This window comes from Podarcis liolepis (genome assembly GCF_965112155.1).
Source record: "Podarcis liolepis genome assembly, chromosome: Z".
NCBI lineage: Eukaryota > Metazoa > Chordata > Lepidosauria > Squamata > Lacertidae > Podarcis > Podarcis liolepis.
In genome coordinates this window covers 24,822,077-24,838,925 of record NC_139570.1, presented here as the reverse complement: position 1 = coordinate 24,838,925, position 16,849 = coordinate 24,822,077, and the positions used below count along the sequence as shown (strand labels likewise).

Here is a 16,849-nt window from a genome sequence, read left to right as displayed (position 1 = left end):
GACTTTCCTGTAGTTCACAATGCATTGCCTTGGCAGTGATTCAAATGGACTATTTCCCATCCTGGCTCTATAGAATAATTTATTCACTGTGGATTTGCACAAGAATACCAGTTTGAAAATGCCCAGAATAGTGGGAGACAGACCTTGTTCATATCTGCACCTTAAAAACACCAGTGGATTCTGTTAAAACAGTGCATATGTTTATTATTAATCTACTCTGTACTGGGTTTTTACCACCATGGTTGCTGTATACAGATGTTTGATGGGGTGGGGTGGGGAACAGCAGAGGAAATAAAAACACGGATTTTCCTTTACATGTTTTGAATGTCACATAATCACATTAACCATTTTGCTAGATACAAGCATAGTTTTCATTCACACACAGCTAAATACAGCGGGGGGTTTTTTGTCACATTTCATTACAGTGCATATAACAGAAAGCTAGGAAAAGTGTACAGTATAATTTTAATCTGGAGGTACTGAGAGATTTTTTTTAATCCAGCATGCAGACTGAGATTGTGAGTTTACCAACAGGCTTGTTTTTATTTTGTCTGTCTTTGCCAGAGAGTGAAAAATGAAAGAAAATGCCTTTTTAAAAAGTATTAGCCTCCAGTGTATCTTTCAGTAGTCAAAATGCTAAAACAAGTCAAGAAAAAGATGAGGCTTTTCATTTTACAAAGTCAAACCCCACTTCTATTTGTACAGGAGGAAGTCCCCCTCCCCAGATGATCATTTATATAAGTTGCCTAAAAATTTAAGGCATTAGAAAGAGATTACATCATGAGTTTCGATCAGTATTATTGTACGTTTAAAGGTCTTCAATCAAATTTCCTATACATTTTACTTTCTTTTGTAACTCTAATGCAGTATACATTATAAATCAAAGAGTCCAAACATGACCAAACTTTATTCCCTCTATGTGTTTAAAATGTATTTATTGAGGCAGGCAGCAGTTGAACTATATCTAATATGGTTAAAAACAGCAACTGCACTGGCGGGAAATGAAATTTGCCAGTATGCTAGTCTATGGATCCTGACGTAAAACGATGCTGGAATTCTTCATGCTAGTTGCTTTCTTTTGGATTCAACAATATTTTTGCAGCTAAGAGGGCAGTCCAAAAAAAAAAATAGAGCCAAAAATCAGCATATAAATGTTATATAAATAGAGAATTGTAGCAAATGTTGGTCCTACTCAGAGCAGGTCCCTTAATTTACATGGGTCCATTGTGAGTAATATTGGTTATTATGCAAAATGTTTAATTCTGAATTCATTTTTAAAGCCAACTTGAAACATACAAACATCTAGGGTAAAAATCAATGCTTGGCAAATTAATGACAATGCAGAAATAAATCTATAGCTTTTCCTGGGGTATTTATTTGCTGTTAAAAATGTTTTCTCACTACACTAGAATGACTTTGGATAAAAAAAGAGTAAGATTAATTAGAAGATTAATTAATGAGTAAGATTTTTTATCATGACCCTTACAGAGAAAAAAAATGTCTTAAAAGGTTTGAAGCCATGAAGGGAAATAGTATTTGAGTGCTTTTTGAGGGTTGGGTAGAACTGAAATGTATCCAATGCTGATTTGCTTATGAAACCTAAATTTTAATACATTAAGGTTGCAGTTCTAAACACACCAGGGAGAGAGTCCCGAAGAATGCAATTGGCCTTGCTTCTTAGTAGCCACACTTAGGTTTGTACCATCAGTACATGAAGGAGGGAGGTCACTCTTGGCATACAGAAGCCCTTATGCTCTTACTGTCTCTGGTTAAAGGGATTTTAGGAGAGCCCCCTTTCTGCAACTTCAGAAAGCTGGTACCAATCCAAATAAACATGTTGTCATCATAATGGATTCAATGGAATGACCCAAATCCAGTGAAAGTTAAATGTGCTGCTCTGAACTCAATAGGACGATAAGTTTCTGAAGAGGCTCTCCTGTGAGCCTCAGCAAAGGGAGTAGGAGCTTTTAAAAAATAATAAGGGGAAAAGACACACTCCCGGAAAACAAGCTTATATCCCAGCCAGATAAGGACTCCGGGAGTCGCCGGACAGCATTTTAAACATCCTCCCTTCCTTTGAGGCTCTTCTAAAGCCCCTTTGAAATCTTGCTGAAGCCATCCAAAACTCATTGAGGTTATCTAAAACTATTTAAGGCTAATTACAGCGCTCCAAGTTTCCTTCTCAATCTACAGATATTCCATTCTCTCGCCAAAACTTTAACATCATCACCCTTCAAGAGACATGGGGGGCAGAAACTCCAGTTCTGGAAGGTTTTATGCTTATGCAATTAGGGCTATCCTGGGCAGAGGCCCAGGAAGGCTAAAGGGGGGGCTTTGCATCTTGATTTCTCAATGTCTAAATGCCATCTGTAAAGAGCTGCCCTCCCTAGACCAACGAGCAATGGCCTTACTTATATCATGGGGAAGATCTAAAGTGTTATTTATAAATGTTTATATTCCTCCAACTAGCTTAAATAATGACATCGATAGCAAGTGGAAAAGATTAGAAACCTTTGTTAAGTTGCTGATTTTGGATTATCCAGGGGCAAAGGTCCTGCCAGTGGGTGATCTAAATGCAAGGCTAGGGCCAGATGACTCCAGTTTAGCAACTAAATCCAGGTGCAAAATCGGGTTTCCTGAGACATCTAGCCCAGAAGCCCACCAGACCCCTAAGGACCAATAGTCAAACTACGCTGGCGCCTGCCTTTTCAAATTTTTGAGGACAAGTGCCGTTGTGACTTATTTATGCCTTGTTAATTTATACTGGTCCTTGAGTATAATGGCTAACTTTCTTTGGATTTGAGCCAATATATTTGCATTATGTTGTGTAGAATTTACATAAGAATGTAAGGGGAGCCCTGTTGGATCAGGCCAAAGGCCCAATCTAGTCATTGATTGCCTTATCCTCCATTGATAGTCTTCTCCCCTTTAGAAGCCATCCAAAGAGTGGCCACTACAATGTCTTGTGAGAACGAATTCCATAGTTTTAACTATGCGCCGGGTTGAAGATGTACTATCTTTTCCCTTTCCTGATTCTTCCAAGATTTTAACAGCTAGCATATGAATTAGTTCTGTGCAGCATATTTATGAAGTTAAAAAGGATAAATTATTTTGCTGTATTAAAAATAATAATCACAAAGATAAAGTCAAGGTAAGTGATAAAAGTTGCAAGGAGCTGCACACTTAAGATGCTAGGCATGGGTTTTTTAGAATTGAAAATAGGAACCACCAAGACTTTGGTTAAAGAAGAAGAAACAGCAACAGCATATTATTTGGGTTATAAATAGTATGAAAGACCACAATATTATCATACAAAAAAGGGAAACTTGTGTTCTAAGATGAAAAGTTTGAAAATGAACCTGCCTGGAATGAAATGAACATGTCAATTTAGCAATCTAAAATAAATTATATATTCAATTCAATTCAGATATAGTAGGACAGAAAATGGGAAGTTTTAAATTAGACTTGGTTACAATGTTTATGATATAACTTCAGTATTAACTGATACTGTTTTTTTCTAGAGGGCTGCAACATAAGTCAATTGCTTAGATTAATTGATTATAAAAGCTTTTTGATCAACTAAAAAGGAGCCCCTAATTAATTGGGTAGTCATTTAATCTTACAATAATTTCTAATGCAAGCTCTTCTATAGATGGAAAGTGCCATTTCAGAAGAACCATGCTGCCTGCTGTCCATTCTCTAAAACCGCTGTGCATTGTATCTAAAACAAGGATATGGGCATCTTTGGGCTTCCAGATGTTGTTGGACCACAACTCCCATCATCCCTGACCAACATATGGAGGGCCACAGGTTCCTTATCCCTGCTCTAGTCTAAAGCATTTATGGCATATTCACTGAGCTCAGTTTCTCCCATTCACTATCAGGGTCAGTTCTAAGTTTAGATCATCATCCGTGATCATTGGCCATGCTGGCTGATCTAATAAAATTTGGGGTCCAACAGCATGTGGAGAGCCACAGGTTACCCCACTCCGAACTAAAAAGAATGTATGCCTTTTTCTTTAGAAAACTTTAGAAATTTGTAATTGAAACAGCACAGAGTTCTGTTGACACTTTAAAAATTGACATTCTTTCATTCATTCTTTAAGGTGTCACAAGATACACAGCTGTTTTTGCAGTAACAGCATTTAAGCAAGGCATCTCTAGAAATCCATGCAATAAAAATTCATAAAATTGACTAAAACAACTTTATTTGGGTGACAACCCCAGTTTTCTTCCACCCTAGAGTTTGCTAGGGTGTTAACTTCAAAACTCTTTTGATACCTGGGTTCAACCCTAATGTCAAGCCCAGAAAAATATAATAATTTTCCTTTGATTTTGTCTGTGGCTCCCTTCCCTCACTGATTGCATTCTTGCTTTGTAATATCTATGGGTTGGGCAAAACATTTCTCCTTAACTCCAATGAAAGTGGAAGTTAGGATGGACTAGATTAATTGGGGATAGTTTTTAGCTATTTTTTTGACTCAAGATGAAATGCTGTTCATATCCCATTGCTGTTGCAAGTCTGCAAAAGCCTGGCTGGCAGTGAATGTCATGTGACTATTTGTGTAATTATTATCATCACATGACGAGAAGCAAAATATTATATGGGCCAATGCATATAAAAGTAGATGAGGGCTAGTTTGAAAAACGTCACCCCTCCAAAAACCTGTGTGTGTGTGTGTGTGTGTGTGTGTGTGTGTGTGTGTGCAGGCGCGTGCGCACACACACACACACACACTTGATGGGGAGGGCTTTTTAAAACTGCCCCTGGTCCACTTTTTCTCCCTGTCTCAAGGTGGATATTAGTGGTGTTTATTACAAAGCTAGTTACCCAATTAATTATTGAAAATAAAGACATCAGTATTAGCATTACCCCTAATATGACCTTTGTTGTGCCAAACTTAAAATTTTGTTTCCAGTTCAAACTCACCTGCATCTTTACAAAGTAATGATGTGGGCGGTTCTCTTAAAAGGATCTTCTGTAAGTATAAAGTGTGGAAGCGCATGTGAAGGTATAGATTAATTTCATTCAAAATAATTATACCACATTCTTCCCCAACCTGGTGCTCTCCGGGTGTTCTCTCTCTCTCTCTCTCTCTCTCTCTCTCTCTCTCTCTCTCTCTCTCTCTCTCCTCCCCCTTCCTGCTTCCAGGCTTGTTCCATCTTAATATCTAGACCATTACACACACTAAGCTTCCTTTCTTTGCACATATGTATATCACTGAGTATCCTGCCAACACATTAGTTTCTTCCTAGGTATTCAGGGTGGCTATTATTGCTTACCTTAATTCATTTGGACTGCTTGCTTTCTTAATTCAGAACTCAACAAGTTTACCCTGAAACAAAGGCCCACTTGAAGCTTTGTAGGCCAGCATTTTATCCAGTTCTGCTTTCAAAGTAAAAGCGTTCCTTCTTGCGCTCCTGACCGCTTTCCTGTGAGTTTCCCAACCACACACCCTCTTCCTTAGTTCTCTCTCTCCTGCTGTTCAGCTCCACCTTCAGATAGTCCTTTTGAACTTGTTTTCCAAAAAAATTCACCCCACAAAACAAAACGAAGAACACCCCCACTTCCCGCTCTTTGGGAAAAGTCTGTGCTCCCCATTTTGATGAGTCCTGCTTCCCTCCCCAGCCTTATTTTCAAGAAGTTTGTATTTTAAGAGACCCAAAATTGGCCACTGCAGCTTGCTACTGGTGGGAAAGCTGCATCCCTCTCTGAATTAGGATAAAATAATTTCCCATTTAAGAAATACTGTATGACTGCATATGGCTGAGAATTTCACCATTGCTGATAACAGATTTTACAGCAAATTCAGGAGTGGGGAGCATTTCCAGTTCAATAACTGAAGAAGTAGCACAAACGTTTGGTCTGTCAAATTACTGGAATTGGAACCACCAAGTCTGGCTTGATCAGGAAAACACCAGTCTGTGTTCTATTCATTGCACCACATTTTAACAGTTCTATTCATTGCACTGCATTTTAACAAGAGTGATCTAACACTTCCCCCTTTCCTTTTAAAGAGAGTTGGATTATACTGCAGCAATATTGTAGGCATGAAAGCCTTCGCCCCTTCTGCAAAATATGCTTTCCTCTTTGTGTTAACCATCAAGTTCTCATAAAAAGAATGACAACCATGTTATGTTTTAATCTTCCTAAAAATATATAATAATAAGCCAAGATTTCTGTATCTCCTCCTCCTCTGAATATGTTTCATATTAATAGGCTTCAACACAAAGCACTGAATGACAGATTTATTTAAAACAGGGTTTGTAAAATTCCCTGATATTTACTACCCCTATCGGATCTTTTCTGCTCTTAACGTTACCCCATCTCCTACAATATAAGCATGCATCTGGGTTCATTCCTACATAACAGGGGGTTACAGCCCTTCACGATTCTATTCTTCAGAGGTTCAAAGCACCAGGCATTGGTACTTGCCATACTACTGTCACATTCTCTTCTGTCACACGACAAGTTTGTATAGCAGGGTATGTTTTGGTTAGTAAAGTTCAGCAATAATCTCTCCTTGCTTTCGTTAAGCAATCAGCACAGACATCTCCTGTCTGATTTCACCACCTCTTCTGAGGAGTGGACTACGTTTGGGACAAACCCACTCTTCACCCCTTCCCAGCCCTCCTGGATAGTAATTTCGCCTCTCTTAACAAGCTCATATATGTCTCGAGTCAGGTCGGTGAAAGCTTTCTCCACATTAATGGCATCCCGGGCGGAGGTTTCAATGTACTTCATGCCATAAGCAAGGGCCAGTTTTTCAGCCTCGTGCCGGGTGACTTGCCGCTGAGTGTCTAGGTCGCATTTGTGGCCCACCAAAACGAACACGATCTGGTAAGGCTGGACGTGCACTTTGGTCTCCTCTAGCCACTCGTGAACATTCTGGAAGGACCTGCGGTTTGTAATGTCAAAGAGGAGCAGACCGCCAACTGAGTTCCTGTAGTAGGCTCTGGTAATTGATCTGGAAGAGAGCAGCAGCCCAAGGAAGGAAATGAGAATCATTTTCAAGAGGAAAACGCTGGTGGCAATGGCTGGTTTCGTGCATCTGAAATAGCCAGTTAGGTGCTAATCCACCCAGAACACAGCCCTTTTGTGCTACACAGCAAAATAAAAGGGGTTTCTACCAGACAACACAAAGATTCTCTGCCCCACCATCTTTTTCTGTTGTTTGTCTGTGCATTATGAATATGTACACCTCTTAAGATATTATGTCCAAAAGTTGCATGGTGGTTGCTAAGACCAAGGAGCAGCTTTTCTATGTTTGAATACAATATAGAATCAAGAAGACATACTGAACCTTTCAGAACTGTACTGATTTAAAAAAATAATAATTCAAGAGCAACACAGGGTTTGCGGTGGCTAGTACTTTTATCTTTCAATGGACAGTCTAGAAATTGATTCTAGAAAGTGGCTGGATTCCACTCCAATGTCACTGTTGCCACAAGACATTGGAAAATGCGTCTGTTTCATTCCCTCCATAACCACTTTTTTTGCTTTACTTTTCATCTGTCCCAAGCCTGCTCTGCACAGGCCACATCTACTATTTTGCAAAGTAAAAAATATCCCAGATTTTCCTAAGTAGCAGTTTCCTCATTTATAAAATCTCAGCTGAACAGGTGATGAGAAAGAGGACCAGTAATCGCTGATCAATTTCAAACCAGCAATGCCCCAAATAAGGTGTACAATTGCGGGGGGGGGGGGGTAATACCCTCACTACAGAAATTGGACCATTTGCTTGGGTAACATGTGGGCTGTAACATACAATGTATGTATTGGGCTGGAGGAAAGAGAAGGAATGGATGTATGGATGCAATTTATATGTGTTTGCAGAATCACACGGTAACTCTGTCTGGGCTGTACCGCTCCAAGTTGCAGGTATGAAGCTGTACATCTTAATGCTGCTCTGTTGTTGTTGTTGTTTTATTATTAATTGAATTTCTATACCTCCCTTCATCCAAGGTTCACAGGGTGGTTTACACAAATATTCACACCATAGTAACAAACAATAAACCCCCTGTTGTGGTTTAAAAGGCCACAGATTGTTTAACTAGCGAAAGGTCTAATTACTCAATGCCCACCCCATATACCGTAATATTTCCCTTTTCCCTGATATACTAGATTCCTACATGTGAGGGAACTTCTTGCTTTTATTTACTTGTGTTGGGGGAGCAAAATTGTTAACTACATTTACATTCCACCCACCCTCCAAGGAGTAGAAAAAAATGAAAATGAATCTTCCCCTCTGCTTTATCCTCATTAACAACCTTGTGAGGTAAGTTAGGCTAGGAGACTGTGACAGACTCAAGGTGACCCAGGGAATGGAGATGCGAAGCCTGGTGCTCCAAAGCCTAAGCCCACTACCTCATGTTGCCCCACGTTCAAACATGCCAACCCCCACATGCAATCTGAAATGGTGCAGCCCAGCAAAAATTTAGGGACATAAGAAGCTGCTGCCTTATATCATGGCTGACCACCGGTCCACCTGCCTCAGTATAGTTCACATTGAGTTGCAGTGCCTCTTCAAGGTTTCAAGCAAGAGTCTTTCTCCAGCCCTAGCTAGACATTGAACCAGGGACCTTCTGCATGAGATGCAGATAGCTTTTTCACTAGATTCCGCCATAGGCCTAAACAGGGCAATAAAGTCTTGGTGTTTCTCCCAGCAGGCTCTGCTTCCACTAAACTGATGGGTCAAGAGTCTGCTAGTTCAAGTCATCCTCAAAATATATGGAGAGACTAGAGTCACTTGGAGGTATTTGTAAACAAAACTCTTGACAATGCATACCACTCCACCCCCCTCACTGCATGTGGTATACAGAGGTTGGCTAGGTTTTAGGAATTGGCAAGTGAATGGTGTATACAGAACACTCAATAGACTCCTAGGTTCCACACATCTCTATGAACCTAAGGAGATGTCCAAAGGTGCCCTTTTGCATGCAGAAATTGTATTCTGGTCAAGGAAGCATTGCTTTTCATGAGCCTTCCATAACTTAGAGCTCTCTGGATGTTACTGCACTTCAGCTCCCAATAGCCCCAGCCATCATGGCCAATGGTGAGTGATGATGGGAGCTGTAGTCCCAACAGTGCTTGAAGGGCACCAGGGGTGGGGGGGAATGGAGCAGAAAGCTCCTTATGTTCTTATTTTTTCATTTAGTACACAAATAGTTTGTGAAACCTGCTGCTGAATGATGGCTTTAAGCAAGGCAATGGTTTTCAACCAGTGTGCCGTGGGGTGCCTTGAATGATGGTCAGGGATGCCCCAGGCAAAACTGGCCTCAGACCCTCTTTCCTTCCCTCTGATGCCTAACTAACTACCAGTCAGTTGCTAATCTCCCTTTCCTAGGCAAGGTTCTGGAGTGAGTGATCACAGACCAGATCCAGAAGCTTTTGGAAGAAGCTGATTTTCTGGATCCATTTCAATCAGGGTTTAGGCCTGGTTTTGGCACAGAAACTGCTTTGGTCGCCCTGTATGATGACCTCTGTTGAGAGAGAGAGAAGGGAAACATGTCTCTTCTTGATTTCTCAGTGGCTTTCGATACCATTGACCATGGTATCCTTCTGGAGTGACTATCTGAACTAGGGGTGGGTGGCACCGCTTTGTGGTGGTTCCAGTCCTACTTGGATGGTCGTTCCCAGAGGGTGTTGCTTGGGGGATGCTTTTCAACCCAGTGGAACCATCGATGTGGGGTTCCGCAGGGCTCAATCCTATCCCCAACATTGTTTAACATCTATATGAAACTGCTGGGTGGGGTTATCTGGAGGTTCGGAGTACGTTGTCAGCAGTATGCTGATGACACTCAGCTCTGAATCTTCTTTACATCTGCAGGTGAGGCAGCAGAAGTGTCTTGCCTCAGTAATGGACTGGATGAGAGCCAACAAACTGAAGCTCAATCCAGATAAGACTGAGGCAGTTAGTGGGTGGTTCCCTAGACCAGATAGGTGGGAAGTTGCCTGCTCTTGATGGGGTTACACTTCCTCTGAAGGAACAGGTTCATAGCTTGGGGGTCCTCCTAGATCCTTTGCTGTCACTCAAGGCTCAAGTGGCTCGATGGCCCGGAGTGCCTTCCATCAGCTTCAGCTGGTGGCTTAGCTACACCCCTATCTGGGCAGGGATAGCCTAACTACTGTTGTCTATGCTCTGGTAACCTCAGGGTTAGATTATTGCAATGTGTTATATGTAGGGCTGCCTCTGAAGATAGTTTGGAAACTTCAGCTAGTGCAGAATTCAGCAGCCAGGTTGCTCACTGGAGCAAAATGGTTTGAACATATTACGCTGATTCTGGTCCAACTGCACTGGCTACCAATTAGTTTCATGGGCCCAATTAAAAGTGCTGGTTTTGACCTATAAAGCCTTAAATGACTCAGGACCGCAATACCTCTAGAACTGCCTCTTTTCATATGAACCTACCTGGACCCTGAGATCATATTCTGAGGCCCTCCTTTGTGTGCCCCCACCTCGAGAGGTCCGGAGGGTGGCAACATGAGAACAGGCCTTTTCTGCAGTGTCTTCCCATCTGTGCAATGCTCTCCCCTGGGAAGTTCACCTTCATTATATACCTTTAGGTGCCAGGCAAAAACATTCCTTTTTAACCAGGCCTTTGGTTGATCTGATTGACATCCTATGCCCTTTTAAAATGTGGCTCTTTTTTTGGGGGGGTGTTATTGGGTTGTTGGTTTTATTTTGATTATATATATTATGCATTTTATGTTGATCTTGTTCTGTTAACCACCCTGAGACCTCTGGGTATAGGGCGGTGTATAAATTCAAATTCAAATAATAATAATAATAATAATAATAATAATAATAATAATAATAATAATAATAATACCCTCTCGTGTCTCTGCCTTCCCAAGGCTTGCACAGCCGTTTGTTGCAGCAGCTACAAGCTCCCCAGGTGAATGGTGCCTCTGGGGCTGGCCAGGGGGTGCTGGTTGCCAGGAGCTGAGGCAGCCTCGGAGTAAGGAAGCAAGTGGGTGAGGGAGCCCAGCCAGCCAGTCCACCAACCCTTGCTGTTGGGAATGGACAGGCATGTCCCAGGCCCCTGTGGGGCAGTGTGAGGAGCCACCTCTCTTTGGGACAGGGAGGGGCAGCAGAAGCTTCCCGGGGGACTCCCAAGGAGATGGGAGATGAGAGGAGGCTGAGGGGACACTCTACAATGGAGGGTGTTCCAAAAAGCGTGAGAAGCTGCCAGCTCTGCAGGCAAGGGGTGACATTACTGGGCTCCTGAGCCCCACAGGGGTGCCGCAGAAAGAATGTCGTTGGTCAAGGGAGCCATGCACCCAAAAAGGTTGAAAACCTCTGCATTAAGGGGGTTAGATAAATTGATGAAGGATAAGTATAGCCAAGATGGCTCTTTGCAACTTCCAGGTTCCCAGCACTATGGCACTTAGTGTTGTCTACTGGGGATAGTGGGTGCTTGCCTTTAGTCTGTGCTTGAAGGCTTCCCAGATGCATCTGATTGGCTACCATAGGAACCAGGTAGCTGGACTGGATAGGCCTTTGATATGATCCAGACTAAGTACACCAGAGAGCTGTGCACTGCAAGTGGAAACCATGAGATTTAAATCAAATAATAATGGGACAGCCCAAGACTAGAAATCAGGGTCCAAGAGGAAGGTGACTCAAGAGAGCATCTGTTAAGACCAGCAGCACAGCTGAAATGTCATGTGATTTCTGGGGGAGTAGGGGAACAACATTTTTCTTCTTTATTCTTTATGTTTTTCAGCATTCAGTTCAATTGCATTCCTTTTCTGCTTTTCCATTCCTCCCCTGGTTTATTTCCATGGGAGACCCAGTTGGTCTTCTGCTGCTTCTAACTTCTGCGTTTTTCATCCTAATGTCATGCAATTTTCAGGCAATCTGCCACCTCTTCACCTCACCCACCTAAGCATCAGACTTGCTAATTTTCAGACAGATTGGGCAGGTTATCTATTTTAGAGATTTTTAAAAAAATTAATATATCTGTCAGTTTCCCCGCTTTCTGTCCCCATTCTTCTCTATAACCTTTTTCTGACCTGTACTATTTCTACCCCAGGCTGTTTTCTATATTTCATCCCAACCGGGGGGGGGGGTCAACTTGAATAAAATATGGGGGGCAGGTAAGTGCCACCCCACATAATTGATCACATGACACTGCACCCCCCATTTGAATGGCAATACCCATCATCTTTGGGAAGTGCCAGCACCCTTAAATATTTCATTGGGTGGGTGTGTGAAGGGCCCTTGGCCCCTAGGAGTTGGCTCCTATGATCCCAACAGAAATGAATGACGAATGAACGAAACAAAATAAATAAAAATATATTTCTGAACTCATTTTCTTGAATTTCCATCTGTTTCCATAACTAAAGTGAATTGGAAGAATGGAACTTGTTTTTTCATTTTAAAAAATGAATTCAATCCTTGGTGATTCTAAATGGAAACAGTCTAATCAAGCATCCTGCAGCAGAATCGCTGGTGAAACAAAACCTTTCTTTCTCATGTAGCAACTGGAGATTGGCTTCATCCTTGTCCAAATGTAGCTCATGTGTAGAGGGCAAGCAAAATTCCTAAATTCCTCCTCTAGGCCATGCCAGAAATGGAGGGGAAGCATGCAAGCCTGTGAGAGGCTTGTTCCCAGCATAATAAATAGCTTATCACAATGTCTGAATGCAGCAGCGTTACAAAGTCACAAGATATATTAAGCTGAAGGTTTATTAGTTTTGTGGGCACTAAAAACCTGACACTGGAGGCCAATGTGCTGTTCAAATCCCCACACAGCCATGAAACTCATTGCGTAACTTTGGGCTAATCATTCTCTCAGGCTAGGCTACCTTGTTGGGTTGTTGGGTGGATAAAATGGATGAGCGGACAGAACTGGCTTAGAACTCCTTGGAGGAAATGTGGGATACAAATGTAATAAAGAAATGTAATAAACTTTTCTGTGTATAAGACTAGGTTTTTTTTTATTAAAAAACTAATGTTAAAAGGAGGGGGGAGTCCTAGACACAAGGGCAATCTCCCCCCATTTTCTTAATTTTGTGTCCCCCAAAATAGGGGGCATCTTATACACGGGGGCATGTTATACACGGAAAAATACAGTAGCTTGCTTTTACCTAAGATAATGGAGACACTACGTATACAGAAGCAATTATACATCCACACCCAGGTTTATTGGGGAGAGGGCGTGGAAAAATGAGATGGTGCACAGTTTCCTTCCTTCCTTTATGTAGGGTCAGAAATGGGTGGAGAAGTGCTATTTTAGTGAGAGAGGGTTGCTTTGTCCCTCATAAACACATTTTTTCAATCATGGGGCAGGAAAAAGGACAGGAGGGGCATCTGCTGACTGGGCAACATTTAGTCTGCAAATCACATGTTGCTCCCTCAAGCCAGTTTGGTGTTTGGCTGCCTGCTCTTGACATAGCTCTGAGATTCAGCATCCAGGAACATAGCTTAACATTTTATAGTTCTTGTGGTTAGTTATGGAGAAAGATTTGGAAATGTGTTGGCCAAATAGTTTAGCAAGGGGGTTGTGGGGAGGAAAGCGACCATAATCCACAAAGTCCTCATGGTGACACAATTTCAGAAGTCGTTATATCCTCAAGGCCTTGTTCAATGAGTAGCTCATGTATGTGCATATCAGGTCGGGAAACCTTTGGCCCTCCAGAACTTGCTGAACGACAAGTCCCATCACCCCCATCCACTGGCTGATGGGAGCTTTAGTTCAGTGACAGCTGGAAAGCCAAATGTTCCTCACACCTGGTGTCTATTAAGAATGGACCTAGATGTTTTTACAGGCATGTGGTACAGTACTCTCAAGGGAGGGGGCTGTACCACTTGGGAAGATACGGAGAAGGAAATCTTCTGTTTGAAGGCACCACTGCATCAAAGCTCCTTGACGCATGTGGAAAGCCTGCATATGAGATCCCCAGTGGCCTGGTTTTCTTCTCTCTTTACATTAGGAGACCCTTACTTGGGCAGCCAGACCCTGAGAAATTGTTAAGGCCAGAGTCTCTTTCTTCCTGTCCAAGATGGTTGCTTGTGGCCTACAAATCTGCACTGTGGGAAAGTTTTCTTGAATAAATCTAGTACAAAATCTCTGCAGTATCAGCCCAGACATGGAGGATGGAGAGGGAAGGGAAGGGCTGGAGTTCAGCAGCAGAGCTACCAGAAGACCCTAGGCTCTGCAAGTAGGGCTGGGGAGACCCCTGCCTGAAACCTTGGAGAATCACTGCCAGTCAGTGTGGACAACATGGAGCCAAATGGACCAATATTCTGGCTCGGTAGAAGGCTGCTGCTTATGTTTCTTTGAGAGGAGGGGCGCTCCTCAGCAGCCTTTGTTGTGCTTCTGGCTCCCTTCAGGATTCAATGAACAGCTGTTAGGAGGATAGGGGTGAGGAGGGGAGGAAGCTGGGTGTTGTTGTGTGACCTGCTGTGAGATCCCACTTGAAACCCGGACCCCACCCACCCCAAGGCCCCCCACCCGCAGCAAGGTGTCTCTTCTTCCCTCCTACTCTGGCTCCTCCATCTTCAACGACAAAGCAAAATCAAACCGCCACCCAGCCGTCCGGGTCTTCCACCATCCTTCACAATGAAGGCTGTTCTGCAGAAGAGCAAAGATGTTTATGATGGTGGCGGCGGGTAAAAGGGACAGAACTCGGGGCGCAGTTGCAGCCTCCGCCGCGCCGACCTGCCACTCGCCCTCCATCCGCACACGACATCCCTCCCCCCCCCGGCCCCCAAGCCCCATCCTCAAAAGTGGCTCCTCCTCACCTGAATCTCTCCTGTCCGGCGGTGTCCCAGATCTGCAGCTTGATCCTTTTGCCTGGTTCGATCTCCACCAAGCGGGAGAAGAAATCCACACCCACGGTGGGGTCGGAGACTTGGGCGAAGCGCCCTTCGGTGAAGCGGCGGATGAGGCACGATTTGCCCACGGTGGAGTCCCCGATGACGATCAGGCGGAACTGGTAGAGCCAAATGGCCTCCATGCTCCACCTTCCCCAGGCGGGGTAGCTCCGGAGCCGGCGCTTGGTGGTGGTGGTGTCGGTACCGCCGCCGCTGCGTCTTCGCCCCCGGAGAGACCAACCACGCGGATGCCGGAGGCGCAGCGTCTTCCGTCGCGGCGCACAAGCCTGGCGCAGGGAAGCAGGAGCGAGCCTAATGCAAGCCTTTCATACCCGACCCAGGAGGGTCCCCCGCCACCTCTAGCAACTCGAGGCTGCGCTCCCGGCGGCCCGCAAGGCGGATGGGGCGCCGCGTTGGAGAGTGAGGTTGAGGAGCGCGCCGGCGCGCACGCACCGGCCACTGGGCGGCGTTCCTCTTCCGTCCCCTTTTGCGGCTTCTTCTCGTCTCCTGGGAGAGCGAGCGAGCAGGGGAGAAAAAGGGGGAAGCGACGCGGTCCTTGTCGCAGGAGGTCTTCTCTGGAGGAGGGAGGAGGAGGAGGAGGAAGAGGAAGAGGAAGAGGGGCAGGTCCTACAGAACGTGGCCGCGTGGGAGTAGACTCCTAGGCTGGTGCTGCCGGTGTTCTACACACACACACACACACACACTTCACAAATGTTCCCGCTGAAAGTGGACGGAAAGGTCAGGGGATCCGAGACTCCTCACCTAAGCGCCTTCTCTCCCCTTCCCTCGAGCCAAAGCAGCACATTTCTTTTTAAAACAAGACAATAACAACGCATCCTTTCTGACCGTCAGCCCGTCACACCGCTCAGCCGAAGAGCCGCCCCTCTCATTTTTGCCAAGGAAAGGGTCTTGCCGTTTGCAATGACGGAAAACGCACGCGCCCCCCTCCTCTCCTCTTTCTCAAGCCCTTGGCTTCGGTGGTGGTGGGTTGCTGTTCTTGTTTAGTTCTTGGTTTTTTTGTTTTTACCCCAAGCCCTCACAAAAGGCTCTCAGCAAGACGACCTCCCGGCTGCTGTCTCAGCGTTCCCCCAGGGATCCGCCAGGCAACCGGTCCTCGGAGAGCTGCAGGAGGAAGGCTCTTAGGAATATTGTCCTCAAACGAGGCTCCATCCTCCACCTAAGGCAGGCCGGATGCTCCAAGCCCGTCCGGGCCTTCTTACGAGGCAGAGGGGAGCGAAGGACCTGGCAAGGCAGTTACCTTGAAGCTTTCCGTCGGAAATATGTCAGGAGGAAGGAGGGATGCTTCTCAAGGACATCTGGTTAGCACCAGGTGGGTTTCGTTTGCCTCCAAGAGAGTAGAGAACATCCACCTTCCTGTTTGCGTTCTGCCCCCCCCCCCGGAAAAAAAGATACCCAGCGCTTCAAAGATGGAGGGGCAGCGAAGGGGAGAGATGCAGGCGAGATCACAGAACTGATGAAATGGCAGCAGCATCAGCACCAAACAGTCTGACTCATCATTGGCATCAGCAGCTTACTGTACTGCCCAGAAGAGAGGAGCCTGCAGGATATTGTTGGTTTTGCCGTTACCACATTGTTTAGAAGTGAAGCGCCCTTAAAATAACAAAACTCAGACCTCTCCCAACAAAGAATAAGATCTCTATAAAAACAAAAACAACCCCCCGCCACCAATTTGCTAACAGATCAGCTCCGGAGAATCAAGAGTCAAGGAGAGCAAAGCAGAGGTTGAGACTGGCAACTATGCCCGGTGTAGAATTAATAATAATCGAGTGACTAAACCACGCACTGCCCGCTCAAGATAGGAATAGTATGCAGTTCAATGGCGCTGGGCTGTAAGACACAAACCATTCTGCCGGCCACTTTTATGGCTGATTTTACTTGAGAGGGCTGTGCTGCACGTTGCACTGCGAGATAGGTAAGAATAATACTAAAAAAAAAATCATACTAGATACAAATAAAACAACAAAAACCAATGTCCACTACAAATTAGCAAGACGAGCAATAAG

General features: G+C 44.3%; 1 protein-coding gene across 1 annotated transcript; it reads right to left on the bottom strand.

Annotated features, from left to right (window-relative positions):
- Nucleotides 1–178: 178 nt before the first annotated feature.
- On the bottom strand, nucleotides 179–16,351 carry RAB39B (RAB39B, member RAS oncogene family). Its single transcript, XM_083485410.1, has 2 exons — nucleotides 14,754–16,351; nucleotides 179–6,968 (listed from the first exon to the last, which is right to left on the bottom strand). Exons 1-2 carry the CDS (start codon nucleotides 14,966–14,968, stop codon nucleotides 6,542–6,544), a joined length of 642 nt encoding a protein of 213 aa, XP_083341536.1. The 5' UTR covers nucleotides 14,969–16,351; the 3' UTR covers nucleotides 179–6,541.
- Between the last annotated feature and the right edge of the window lie 498 nt (nucleotides 16,352–16,849).